This window comes from Pyrus communis, chromosome 5 (assembly GCF_963583255.1).
Source record: "Pyrus communis chromosome 5, drPyrComm1.1, whole genome shotgun sequence".
Taxonomy (NCBI): Eukaryota; Viridiplantae; Streptophyta; class Magnoliopsida; order Rosales; family Rosaceae; genus Pyrus; species Pyrus communis.
In genome coordinates, this window is record NC_084807.1 from 23,529,637 (window position 1) to 23,543,606 (window position 13,970).

Below are 13,970 nucleotides of genomic sequence, written 5' to 3' on the forward strand. Positions count from 1 at the left end.
GATTCTCTTTGGATCCTCTTTGTGAATCTCGAGGATCTGTAAATTGTGTTCGTTCATCGTACATCGTGCAGTTAATTTTTATCAAATACTGTTTATATTTAATTTTAAATAATAAATTTTAAATAATTTCTAATTACAGAATATATAATAAACAAATACGATACGCAAATTCTTAAAATCCCACACAAAAAGAACTCGAAGAGGCTGCTTTTTCTTTTACAGGCACGCACAAACGTTTATGCTTTTTTGTCAATCAAGTTTTTATCGGGTCAATTTTAGTAGCTTGCCGTACATATATAATCACGTGTCACCCTTACTGGAAGAGAGGACACAAAACAATCCAACTCTATTATTATATTATATAATACCATGTGAGGTGGACCAATCAAATAATGAAAACGCATTACACAATGAAATAATTAAAAGAGAAGAAATAAAAAAAAGAGATCACCCACCCACACTTTAGGGATTTGACTTAATAAAACAATATCGAATTTAATACCATTTAATATCGCATTTAAGACCACGTCACTAGTTGGGAAGCAATCAAAGTCAGAAGATCGATGATTCGTAGACTTGGAAACTTCTATTCGGCCTGGTATTGCAAAACCATGTACGGTTTACTATATGATTATTATATCTTTACACCTAGTTCGTTTTTTAGTCCCGTAAATTCTCATATTAGTTTCTTAATCCTCGAAAATCATGGGAAATTCAGGAATTATCCGTCATTTTCGCTAACACCATCTATTTATCCGTTAAATTAGGGGTACTTTAGGAACTTCATCTCTCAACACTAAAAGTGAATTTCTTTTTGTGTAAGAAAATTGAATACATTGAATTTTTTTCCATGGTTCATTATGTGATTTGTTAGTTGGTTAAGTTTAGCCACGGTTCGATTTCCTACCAACTTTGAAATCGCATTGCCTTAATTTTCTAGTTGCTAAAGTTCAACCTCTTTCATTTGTATTTTTATAGTTCATATTTCATTTTGTTATAAGTTTTAGATATTAATTTATAATTTTCATTTGTTTTTTAGCTTCTTTTATATTTTTTAGAAAAGTTTTAAGTTGAAGTTCCTAATATACGCTTAAATTTAATGAAAAAAAAAAGACGGCATTGGGGATAAATTCGAGAATTAAAGAACTAATATAAAAGTTCAGAGACTAAAATTAAATTAAAAGTAAAGTTCAAGAATCATGGTTACGATTAAACCTTTTATACAAAAATATTATTATTTATTTATTTATTATTTTTGTATAATATAATTCAATCTGGATCATTATGCATGGGGGATGTAAATTTGTAGACAGCAGTGCAGTGCAGTGGGGTTCGGTCGTGACTCAAATGTCTTCACATCACATGCTATGTTTGAAACTTTGAGCACCTGCAGATCTCTTTTTTTTTTTTTTTTTCCCTAGTAGCTGAGAGCAAAGGAACCCTTTTCGTTGTGTTCGCCGTTCGGATTAGGTTAGATCAAGAGTTCGATTGTTTTCTTTACAACCCGAGAAAACGCATTACCATCTTCAAACGTATAATTAAGCACATTCTTTGGTTTATCTTAGATGATTTAAAATTTGAGAAAAAGATTTGGGTTTGATTACAGAATTAGTAGACTAAGCATATGTTCTGGTAATTTTCTAATACAGTAGAAAAGATCATTTACATTAAATGTTAAGTTGGGTGTAGAGAGACGGAAGCATGGTTCGAATAAATTTTTCCTAGTTCTAATCTATGTATGAATGATTTTGCAAGGATCGGATTAGAAACAAGGTTTCTGATTTTCATTTCAAAAGTTTTGGATCTAATCATAATTTTTAAATTCAAATGAAATTGAAGTTATCTCGATTTTTTTTTTAATATAATTTGGAATCTATATTGTTAACGCTGAAACTAGTAAGGTTAACAAAGGACATTGACGGTCAAATACAGGTGCAAGGGGTGAGATGAATCATAGTATACACACAAGAAAATATAGTGGGTTACCCATAAACAGAGCTAAATTCACTGTAATTTGTGTATATATATGTGTGTGTGTGTGTGTGTAAAGTTCAAATATTACATAAAGGGGCTCAAGAGCCTTTACATGGTATGGTGAAGGAGAACAATCGGGCTTTGCGAGTCAAGTCGCCCCCTATCCTATGTGAGAATGACTTATATGGCACAGGTACACCGCGACAGTGACATTCTGTACTAATGAAATAAATACAGTGGTTTTACGTAGTGGTGTACCAATGCTATGTAAGTTGTTCACCTCCTATGTAAATGGCTGGGTTTAGTTGGTTTGGTTTGGGTTCACCACCAAAAATCTCATCTTGCCAATCAAAGTTCAAAAATATCATCTCATCTCATATTGCACTCTGTTCGGATCTTCACATCTAGTTTGTGTAGAACGAGATTTTTGAAGTGCTAATAACATTTCCCTATTTTATTTTATTGACCAAAGATTATGTTGGACCGAAGATTCAGTCAGATTTAGGTTTAGGTTTTGGGTTTTGGGTTTTGGGTTTAGGTTTAGGGTTCATCAATCATTCTCTCCTGCAAAAATGAATGTGCATAAGGGAATATTGAGGGTTTGGTTTAGAGTATGACTGAAAACATGTCAATTTCTTTAGCAACCATTTTCAAAAATAAAATTTGGACCCAAGAAATGACTTTTAAGCACCTATTTTTTTCTTTTTGCACACCCCTATATATATATATATATATATATATATATATATATATGTCTCCGTTGAATGAGTTTCTTTGATCTCTGTAAAGACTTCAATTAGAAATGACTTTTGCAAATCATGAGAAATTTATACCAAATAAACTGATAGCCTTCAATAAGAACGCAGCCTCAAATTTTTTGAACCCCGTAAATATTAAACATTGAGAAATAAAAAATTGGATATCGATATGACCAATATGTACATCGTACGCTAAAAAATTGAAATTCTTAAATAAATAAATAAATCATAATCTAAATTCACGACTATGAGGATTCTATTTCACAAGGAAAAACAGGTCCTCACTATCCGGACGGAGTTTCAACACTGATCTGAAGAATTCTATCAATCTCTCTCATTACCGGTCCATGGCACCGTGAAGCGATGGTGTTTGACAATCTGGTTTGCTCATTTTCCCTTTTAGAAGATTAGTAAGATACAATCTGGTCATCATGTCCCAATGCTTCAACCATGCAAGAGGCGTTTTTCGGCAATAAAGAGTCTATAACTTGCATGAGGCCCCTCAGATGTGTCTCTTATACTGACGCGCCAACCCATGGCATTTCCGATCGCTTGAAGTTCATCCATGATAGAAAGAGAGTCGCGGATGTATACACGACCACCAGGTCTTAGCATCCGGTCCATCTCAAGCATGATTGTAGAGATATCGCATCTGTTATAATGTTATGAATCAAATCAGGCTTTACAGAAAGAAAACAAAAACAAATGTGTAAAACCGCCACTTCACTCCCAATGCATCTCACTCCCACCCCAGGAACAAATCCAGATAATCCAAACGTCAAATTATGGAATGAAAACTTCAAATCAAACAGTCAAGCATCAACATGGTTATAAACCTCAACCTCAGCCAACGAACAAAAGAGAGAAGGCATGCAGGATGATCACGACAAACCAAATATAATTCTGCATTGCTTTCCTTTTCCAGTCATGATTAACTACTACTCAACAAGAAAAAGCCTTTCCATTTTCCCAACCTTTAAATTAACAACTTATCAGAAGTTAAATCCAACGCTATTCTAAAGTAGCTCTGTTTCAAACTAAAAAAATAATGAAAATGTTTAGATTGGAAGGAGAGAGAGAGAGAGAGAGAGAGCACCTTTTTCTCTCAATAGAGAAAAGACCAGCTGCATGCAATAAATCGTAGGTTCGTGGGTATGTATCAAATGGTTCACACCTGATACATTTAATGCAAATGAGTAACTTTTAAATCAACTGAACTTATTATAAGCAGCAATCATGCCATACAAAGAAAACCAGTAGGTAATGTACCAGTCATGCATTACTCCAATGAGTCCACGGTCATATATAACAGGTAAGGTGTTGGGGCCACTAACAGGAACCACATTCATAACCCAGCAATTCAAATCATGTTCAATTAGTGCCGATGCAAATCTGCCAACCAATTAAGAGACCAGAAGTAATGAGAAAATTTTAGCAAAAAAAATAGAAATGGAAGACCAGTAGAGCACAAGATAAATACAATACCCTCCAAAGCCAGCTCTCATGTCCATTACGTTTCTTAATTTAAACTTCTTCCATTTTAAACCACGAACATAACCTCCAATTAACTCATCGTTATATCTAGATTCTGCTTTGAAGAGCTCCTTTCTGGATATATAGGCATCAAGTTGTATGCTCTGAAGCCGATCAGGGGGAGTTTGCAAACGTGCAGGCCATGCTGTGACATTTGCTCCATAACCATTTTCAGGGAGTCTTGTAATGCATGACTTCAGATCAACATACCTGAATCATCATACAAAGAATACCATTAACCTTCAGAGAACAAGAGGCAAGTGCTCTACATGCACATGAAAGCTCTTTTGGATCTGCAGAAATAAACTTTTAAACTCAAACTAGACCTCAAACAAAAGGTCAATTCAGAACCAAAAACAAAAGATAAAAGGGAGTCCAACATTTTCAAAGAGTTCATTGCAGGTTTATTCCAAATTATCTCCAATAAAAAATATGTATGGCCTTAATGCAAAGGAAAGTGGTAGGACGGAAAACAGTTGGTATGCATTTAATTAATATCTGAATTTGATGAATAACCTATCTTACTTTAAAAAATTATCAACTCATTATTAAGAGAGGAATTGCGGATGTACCAAACTTTGTCTGGGTCATCACTTGGATCACATAATGGAGGTTTGGTTCCTTCATCCCGATTCAGATAACAGCTGTTGTTAACCGGCTTTTTCCATATTGCAACGTAGCCTTGCTTCGACACCAATTCCCAGCAAAGCCGCTTGGTGAGGTTAAGCATCTCTGGAAAAGGAAAAATGAAAAACAGATTTTATTGTTTCCCAGGCACAGACATGATTAGCAAAGCAGTGATGTCATCAAACAAGAAGTTAGTACACAAGGTTTAATTGTTTCCCAGGTCCAGATATGATTACTAAACCCTTGCAACCACTTCTCTTCTCTTCTCGATCCTTCCACATTCTCAAAACTAGGAACAGAGTCATACATGATGCCTAAAGGAAAGCTAGATTAGAAAGTTTCGTGTGCAACAAACAAAGTTGTTTTGCTGGCTTGTCAGTTAGTATAGGTCTTCAAGAAACAATTGAAATTGAATATTTGTGATTCACAGTCAAACAGAAATTATAGTTTGTGGGATGAAGTGATTAACTGGAGGCACAAAATGTTATTTTGCTCTCGATTCATCTGGGCTAGGAAATGCTAATACAAAAGCTGCAGAACTTTCAAACACTAACTAGCAATCAATACACTATTAAAAAGTTTCCCCAAAGAAAATTTTCACGGTAATACCTTGCCACTGCTCCTCTAGAACGTCTTTGTGCTTATAAACTGGCTGTGCTGCCCAAGCAAAGTATCCTCCTGCCCTGAGCATCCTATTAACCTCAAGCAGCAATATGCCATCTTCATAACAAAGAAGTGAAAGAGGTAAAGAAAACACAATCAGAAGACATCCCCCGCGTGACCATCATGTAACTAAGGCAGTTCAGAGGAAATTAAAAAGTTTAATATAAGTTTTGCATACCGTCACGAGTCCAGTTAATCCTACAACGTGAGCAATGTATCAAGTCAAATGCCTGACTCGGGTACAACAAACGGTGAGTTGCAAATGCTGTTACCATGGCAGGCACACCACGTTCAAGAGCAAATTGAATCTGGTTCTCATGGACATCTTTAGGTGCAACTGACATGGTAAGGACATCTCGCGACAGCAGATACGCACCAAAACTCGCAACACCACATCCAACATCCAAAACAACTCGTATATGCTGACCAAAGGTGATGTCAGGGACCGCCTGCAAGATTAATACTTTGACCATCAGATGATCAGAAGAACAATAATCCAATGCTCAAATTACACATTTCCCAATTCCGTCGACTTTAAACAGTATTAACCTTAGAAATATCAGTCAAGTAACCATTTGCTCCATGTATAAACTGTGTACCGCCTCCCGGAAACTTAAACTTGTTCTTCTGTCTGGTAATCCAGTTCTGACCCCCTTTATCTTCCACTAATTTTGTATGAGGTACGTTGAAGTACCAAACCTGCAATGAAGTGACAATTTCGGAAGTTCGAAAAGATTAATGCTTTAATCTTAAAAACAAATACTTACATACAGAAAGCTAAAAACTTTAAAGTCTCAGAAAATACCTCGTCCCGGCTTTTAGGCCATGGAATTGGGGTCTTGTAACTCTTGGGCGGAGGAACCAAGCAATTCAAACCCCGACCAGCGTCCGGGCAATGCCGCTCGAACCGCTCGCCTTTTGCCGTCGATTTCAACCTCTTAATCGCCTCCACATTATCCAAACACGGTATGTACTCGCTCATACTCTTCGGGCAGAGCTCGAACCTCTTCACACTAACCCGACCCGACCTACTCGGTTCGCTCTCGGGCACAGTCCCGTTCTCGCTGCCCCAATTCTCCACCACCTCATCGGGATCAAAATCCCCCACCTCGAACTCGTTGGACATGGTGCCGTTCTCGTCGACGATCCCGAACCTCCGGACCACATCGGGCGGCGGCGGAGGCGGCAAAGAAGGAGGAGGCGGAGGCGGCGGAGACGGAGGCGGAAGCAGTGGAGGTGGAGCTAGGGTTTCGTTTATGAGTGCGGAGAGATTGAAAGGCTTGTCTAGATTGGGCGAGACGGAGACGGCGGAGGGTGCTCGGCGCGTGGTGGTGGTGAAGAAGAGGAGCTGCTGGGACCCATCGGACCAGTGCTTCCCGAGGTAGAAGCAGGTGACTGCTATCATCACAAATCCCCAAACTTTCAGGATCAATGGGATTCGCAGCCAATCGCCATTGCCCAAAATCGCCATGCTTTTGACTTTTCAGGTAATTAATTCAATTCAATTGGGTGGAATCCGAAAACGACGAACGCATCGAAACGAAACGAAACGCTACGCTGTGTTTTGGTGGGTTGAATCGGAACCGGGGTGGCCAAAGAGTGAGAGCAGTGAGGATCTGAAGGTTGAGTGTGGTTGTGGTGTGGCCGAAGAAGAAGACAGACGGTCACCGACGGGGGTGTGAAATTGTTTTGTGGAGGGAGTAAGATATGGTGACACGTGTGCAACTGGCAGAGGTGAATTAATTAGCAGTTGGCAGGGGTGAATGTTGCGCGTAAAATATCCAAATAAACTGTTAAAACTGATCACTTTGCAGTGTCAGACATATAAACGGATTTAGCGTTTTGATCAAATAAATAATTATCTAAATTTTCATACGTTAAATTCTTTCAAATGTAAATTTTTTTTAGAGAATAGTTATTGAAAAAATGATGTTGTTTACATGTGAATGACGTTCATTTTTATTGTCGATAGCATGTCAGATGCGTTTTGTTCGTTATAATGATATATTGTTTATATTGACAGCTTATTCTATGACTCAACAATAAGTGTATGCATATAGTCATTATAAATTATAAACATGGTAGTGTTCATGTTCATGGGATCTGTTGGAACCAATTACACAACTATAGTTTTAGAGAACGAGTGGCGTGACATCGTGTACCATACTTGACAAAAGAGCCTTAGGTTAGACGTGTAAGAGATGAGTTCATGTAGAGAATTGTGTGTTTTGCTTATACCCAAATTAGTGTGTTTATAGAAACCTTGAATCCTTGTAAGGAAAGTAATCTTTATTTAATCGGAAAAGTATCTAGGAAGAAATCCTGAATAAGATATCAAATCTTTCTAAAATTATGATTACATTGCTTAATTCTCAAGACATCATAATTTGACATGAATTAAGATTTCCTTGTTTAGGAGACAAGAAATATTTATATTTTATAACGAACTTAAAAGTTAAAAACTAATGGACCTGTGCCTAACTATCTTTGGCAGAGATAATGTTGAGGGTTTCTCGATTATTCCGATGACCCAAAGTGCCACATGTCATGGACCAAAATTTACGGTACCACATATTCTAAACCAAACATTTTTTCTAGCAAAATGAATGCCGTCAACTGTAATCAATTCATATTGTTTTAATGGGAGTCGTAATAGTCATCAATGTATGCGATAGTAAGTAAAACCAGCCAATTCGGCCATGGTATTGATGGTGTTCATGTATGACATACCCAAGTTTGATGTGCGATGCACTTTTTTTTCATTGTGTTAATAAACGCAAAATATGTTTGTAATTTGATTGCATATCTATTTCTAGTAAATATGCTCTAAATTAGGTCATATAGAAATGATAACGATATTATCTCAAAAGTGAGATTCTTTATAGACGTTATGTCATTTAATGTTTTTGACACAATTTTTTATCATATTGGCACGAAAAGTAACTTTAAATTGTGGAATGATAGAGAGTCCATAGAAAAGGATAAATTTTTCAATGTGGAAGAACACAGTCGGTACACCAAGTGTTATAATACAAGTAATTGAAAATTTATTTTTCAAATATCCAACCACTTGTATTATGTCACTTAGTGTACTGAACCGAATTTCTAACCCACTGAAAAATCTCTTCATAAAGAATCTCACTTTAAAAGAGTCACATTAACATTTCAAATTCCAAATCATAATAATTGATATTGACAAAAAAAAAATGATAATTGATAAGTTTTAATGAATGGACTTGGGCCTAAGTTTGCTAATTAGCCAAATTAATAGTTAATTTACTTCCAAGTCCTAAAACTTAATAAAATAATCCTTTTAGACCAAATCTTCTCAAGTCCATCCGGACACGTCACCCGAACCGAAAAGAACTATAAATTCGAATCGAGCCCCAGCCCATCTGGCCCGTCAGGAAGCAAAAACGACCCGCCTAACCCCAAAAAATCTCTTCAGTCTTCTCGAATCTTTATCTCTTCTCCGGCGACGCATCGTTTCTCCTCCCCAATTCACCACCCAAAACCCAAAATTAGGGTTTCATTTTCCCAATTTGCGCAATTTACATGCCATGCCAAGGCCGCGCCTTGACCGCTTGGCTTTCTAGGGTTTCAGCCCGGACCCGACGGTCCGATGCCGCCGATTCGGAAACATTTCAGAGGGGCGAAATCGGGTGAATCCATGGGGAATTCGAAGCCTGGGTCCGACCATGAATCGTGCTCGAGATCGATCAGCGAGACTGTGAATGGCTCCCACCGGTTCACGATAAAGGGGTATTCGCTGGCCAAAGGTATGGGAGCTGGGAAGTATCTGACGAGCGATACGTTCACGGTGGGCGGATACGATTGGGCAATTTACTTTTACCCCGACGGTAAAAACCCCGAGGATAGTAACGCGTACGTCTCGGTTTTCATTGCTTTGGTTAGTGAGGGTACGGATGTGAGGGCTCTGTTCGAGCTGACGTTGGTGGATCAGACGGACAGTGGGAAGGACAAGGTACACAGTCACTTTGATCGCGCTCTCGAGGGCGGGCCGTACACGCTGAAGTATAGAGGCAGCATGTGGTATGTGTTTAAATGGGTTAATTGGCGGGTTTTCGTGCCTTAAAGATCTAATTTTTATGATAAAATTGAGTACATTCCCGGGTTACGGATAGGTTTTAATGTGTTTTATGTGAAATAATGGTGATTTAGCAGCTTGGTAATCAATTGGGTAATTGGGATTTGAATGTGATTGGTATGGGTGTTCTTTCAGTGGGTATGTATGTGATTATGCTAGATTGGCATTCTAGTTGTTATATTTGGGGCTTATAGCTTAAGTGGTTGAGCTCTCTGTGACATCGGTCTACCTATCTCCAGTCCTTAGGCTTTGCTTTCCAAAAAAAACGAGAGAGAAAAAAATGCATAAAACTGTACAAAAACTTCAAATGGATACTAATTTTTAAGATATATCATTGTTTAGTCTGGTGTACTAATGTGTATGTTCATCCAAATCTTGAAATGAACCATTCCTCTTCAGTTTTCTTTTTCACATTGTTGTTAGTAAAACCTAGTTTGAATTGTACTTTTATTTAATAAATCACTTGGAAAATCAACACAACTAAAGAAAGAAAAGATGATTTTGGTTAGGATTTTTTTTTTCTCCATAGAAAATGTAAAACAGACCCAGAAGTGATGGTGATAATAATATTAAAGGTCTGATTGAGTTATTTATGATATGCTTAGTTCAGACCCGAGATACATCTACTTTAGAAATGTTATATATAAAGAAATTATTTTGTCCGGTGAATATTAATCATATTAAAGATTATATTTTGGAAAATCCTAACGTTTCATTATCAATATCTACAATCTATACTATTGTTAAACAGAAGTCTACCTGTCAACTGTTTTTGCAAAGTTCTAATTTGAGAAGTTCATCGTTTATTGTTGATCAGACTGTTTATAGATTTCTTGCAGTTTATGTAACCTATTTTTCAATTTTGGTTAAGCTTACTGATTTCCGAATATTGGGAATTTATGTTCAGGTGGGAACTTTCTGCATGTTTCCGTAATGAGATTTACTTTTCTAATTTCAGGGGTTACAAGAAATTCTTCAGAAGATCAATACTAGAAACTTCTGAGTTCCTTAAGGATGATTGCCTTGTATTGAACTGCACTGTTGGAGTTGTCAGAACTCGCCTTGAGCAACCAAAACAATTTACAATCACTGTTCCATCATCAGACATGGGACGAGACCTCAAGGACTTTCTAGATTCTGAAGCTGGTTGTGACATAGTTTTTCAGGTTGGTGATGAACAGTTTAAAGCTCATAAGTTGATACTTGCTGCTCGGTCTCGTGTATTTAGAGCGCAGTTTTATGGACTTGTTGGGGATTGTAACGTGGATAAAGTAGTTGTGAAGGATGTTGAGCCCTTCATCTTCAAGGTAATGCTTCATGATCTTGTTGCTTCCCCTTGTTACCATCTGAATAATAGAGTGCGTTAACATTTGTGCACTTCTGTGTCTCTCCATAATTGACATTCACCTTTTACACTTTTATTAGTAGTCAAAAGGTTCTTTTTGAATTCAGTTATCAACTGAACAAATAAGAAATCTTGGGATGATCAAAGTCAAATGCTAGCATTATTTTGTTAGATTAGGAGCTTTCAAGACAAAGTAATGATGATAATAATTACAAGTTATCATATAATGCATTGAGTTGTTAAATTCACTTAAATATAAAAACTTATCTACAGGTTAAAGATTATCTGGAAAAGTGATATTTGTTTCTTCTTATGTTCACATTAGCAAACTACAGTGCTTGTTGGGGTCTGCTTGGTTGGTGGTATAATTATTGCAGGAATCCCCTAATATGAATTAGAGAGAGTCATCTTAAGGTTTGAGTTTTTATACTGTTGTTGTTCGATTGTTTACAGATATAATCAAACGTGATAAATCAAAAGTAGCTGATGGCATGTCTGGATTCAGATTCAACATGTAATTAAGGGTACATGTGGGAGTTGATTGCTTAGAACTGGCCTCTAATAAGTGAAAAGTTGAACCAGTTTGAGCTTGTTTCAGTAACATGTAACTGTGAATATTACACTGGTCCATTTGTCTTTGTTTCATTAGTTGAGATTTAGACTAGAAGTTCGCTCTTTGGCTTGTGGCCAATATTCACAGTGATACCGACCTTTCCTGATAAGTTTTATCCATATGGTTTTATTTATGTATGCTCTTATTTTGAACACGTTTAATGAATTTAATAGAGATCTTGGCACTTTTTTCCAGGCAATGCTTCTCTTTATTTACACGGACAAACTTCCTGATACACGCGAAGTTATGGGCTCATCACCTTTGTGCACATTCACTGTCATGGTGCAGCATCTGTTGGCAGCTGCAGACCTGTATAATCTAGATCGACTGAAATTGTTGTGTGAATCAAAGTTATGTGAAGAAATCACTACTGAGACAGTGGCAACTACACTTGCGCTAGCTGAACAGCATCAATGCCGACAGCTTAAGGATGTCTGTCTTAAATTTACAGCAAATCCGTCGAACTTGGGAGGTGGGTGTTACCCATAGATTCTGATGGTGCAAGCTTTCAGGTTATATCAGTTTTGAATTTTCTCTGTTTCTTAGTGTCTCAAGTATCCTTGATGTAGTATCATGCATGCCTGCCTCATCATGCATGCTGCAGATGTCCTTATCAATGTCTATGGTTTCAGGATGTCAATAAGGACGTTCCTTTAAAATTTATGATATTTCCATTTGGGACGGTGGGACCTCTGGTCAACCTTTCCGTCTGGGTCCTCTGGTCAGCCTATGGTGACACCTTGATATCTGGCTGATCGAGGGGCAGCGTTCTGAGAATGGTATAGTAGGATTTCTATTTTGGCTGATTGTATATAGGTTCTTCCCCTATACATTCTTTTTCCATTAAGTTATAGAAAGGAAAGAATTACGATGAATTTCACTGTTTCTCTCTCTAATGGTAGAAGAGTGATTCAAAAAGTTGGACCCTGCATGAAATTGTTACAATTTGCCATATTTTAGACCCTGGAAACTGGTTTAAACCAGAAGTGCTGTTAATTGGTCTTAACAAGGCACTGACCTCTTCACCCACCCACCGTTTGCTATATTTAAACTCGAATACAGTTATCAGTTTGTTCTAAGTTTTTAGGGATTAACCGATGAATTCCATATTGGTTGGTTAATAATTGAATGACCATTTTGAATGGTCTGGAACATCTCAGAGTTCCTATAATTCCGTTAGTGTGCATTGATTTAACCGTAGTTCCTTATCCTCACGTGGTTGAATGTCATGGTTATTCTGCTGAAAATATTGGTTGACCTTATCTTTGTGATGCATTTGATATGAATCTGGACGGTTTCCTGTTGCAACATGAATTTATGTTACTACCCGTGAACATAAATTTTCATGTGTTCTTTCTCAAAGCTTGTATTTTCCACATCCGTCCTCTTGCAACAATCACTTTCAACCTTTTATAGAGGAATTATTTTTTATTTTCTTTGCATGTAACTCTATTCATTTGGCAGTGTATGTTGTAAAACTGAATATAGGACTCATGACTGCTCGTGATTTTTGCAGCCGTAATGCAATCAGAAGGGTACAAGCATCTAGAGGAGAGCTGCCCATCAATGTTGGTAGAGCTGCTGGAGACATTTGCAGCGGTGGATGACAATTCTAGTCTTCTGTCAAGTCGGAAGAGGAGTGGCAGCAGCATATATGGACTAGATTTGCCAGCAGATGGGGGTGGGACTGTAGCAGAATCAGCAAATCCCAATGGTAGGCGCGTGAGGCGGCGGTTTTAGCATATGTAGGTTCCTGGAGGCCACAAGCCTGAAAGGAGTGGTAGTCATGCATGGCGGGCGTGTATTTGTCACTTACCGTCTTGCGTTATGTCAGGCACTCCTTGTATAAAGGTTCTGTGGGGGTTACTGTTGTTGGATGTAAAACTGAGAATTGTATGGTTACATTGTGTGTTATGTAGGAATTGTAGGTAGTCTCTCCTTTCCAATGGAAATTTTTACTGAAAAGCATAGTGTTTAGGTGTTGAAATTTACTTATTCAGTTTTAGCTTAATGTTTGCTCAAGTAACAAGCAACTCCGAGGCAATTTCGGACTCGCGGTCTAAGATCTTCGGGGTTTTTTAAGAACATTTGATATGAAATGTTAAAGTTCTTTAATGTTGTACACTGTTTTGATGTGTTGTTGGGGGGGGGGGGGGGGGGAAGCTATTATACCAACAGAGAGATGTATATGAACTCTTCTAATGTACAAGTTATAGGCTAACGTGCTAATGAATTCAACAAATTGAATTCGTTTGGGGGTACATTGTTAGTGTAAAGGTATAACTTCATCGTTAGTTCAAGAGCTTGTAGGTTGAAGTAGTTAAAAGAGTATTAACCATTATGCTTGAG

At 37.4% G+C, this 13,970-nt stretch overlaps 2 protein-coding genes across 3 annotated transcripts; one reads left to right on the forward strand and one right to left on the reverse strand.

Moving 5' to 3' along the window:
• Positions 1-2,829: 2,829 nt before the first annotated feature.
• Positions 2,830-7,233, reverse strand: LOC137733989 (probable methyltransferase PMT11). Its single transcript, XM_068473215.1, has 9 exons — positions 6,361-7,233; positions 6,105-6,254; positions 5,734-6,004; positions 5,502-5,612; positions 4,838-4,997; positions 4,218-4,475; positions 4,002-4,124; positions 3,829-3,906; positions 2,830-3,384 (listed from the first exon to the last, which is right to left on the reverse strand). The coding sequence occupies exons 1-9, from the start codon at positions 7,024-7,026 to the stop codon at positions 3,177-3,179; spliced, it is 2,025 nt and encodes a 674-aa protein (XP_068329316.1). The 5' UTR covers positions 7,027-7,233; the 3' UTR covers positions 2,830-3,176.
• Positions 7,234-8,967: 1,734 nt separating this feature from the next.
• Positions 8,968-13,739, forward strand: LOC137734751 (BTB/POZ and MATH domain-containing protein 3). 2 transcript variants are annotated; one of them, XM_068474028.1, is made up of 4 exons: positions 8,968-9,608; positions 10,622-10,970; positions 11,817-12,093; positions 13,138-13,739. In XM_068474028.1, exons 1-4 carry the CDS (start codon positions 9,178-9,180, stop codon positions 13,359-13,361), a joined length of 1,281 nt encoding a protein of 426 aa, XP_068330129.1. In that variant the 5' UTR covers positions 8,968-9,177; the 3' UTR covers positions 13,362-13,739. The 2 variants fall into 2 exon arrangements, with proteins under 2 accessions (XP_068330129.1, XP_068330130.1); XM_068474029.1 differs by having other exon boundaries at positions 11,817-12,133; positions 13,138-13,350.
• The last annotated feature ends 231 nt before the right edge of the window (positions 13,740-13,970 follow it).

Coding starts and splice junctions, on each gene's coding strand:
- LOC137733989 (XM_068473215.1), bottom strand. CDS start 7,026: ATGGCGATTTTGGGCAATGGCGATTGGCTGCGAATCCCATTGATCCTG. Junction 3,907..4,001: donor ATTGGAGTAATGCATGACTG/GTACATTACCTA, acceptor TAAATGTATCAG/GTGTGAACCATTTGATACAT. Junction 3,385..3,828: donor TTCTCTATTGAGAGAAAAAG/GTGCTCTCTCTC, acceptor ACATTATAACAG/ATGCGATATCTCTACAATCA.
- LOC137734751 (XM_068474028.1), top strand. CDS start 9,178: ATGCCGCCGATTCGGAAACATTTCAGAGGGGCGAAATCGGGTGAATCC. Junction 9,609..10,621: donor AAGTATAGAGGCAGCATGTG/GTATGTGTTTAA, acceptor TTCTAATTTCAG/GGGTTACAAGAAATTCTTCA. Junction 12,094..13,137: donor AAATCCGTCGAACTTGGGAG/GTGGGTGTTACC, acceptor TGATTTTTGCAG/CCGTAATGCAATCAGAAGGG.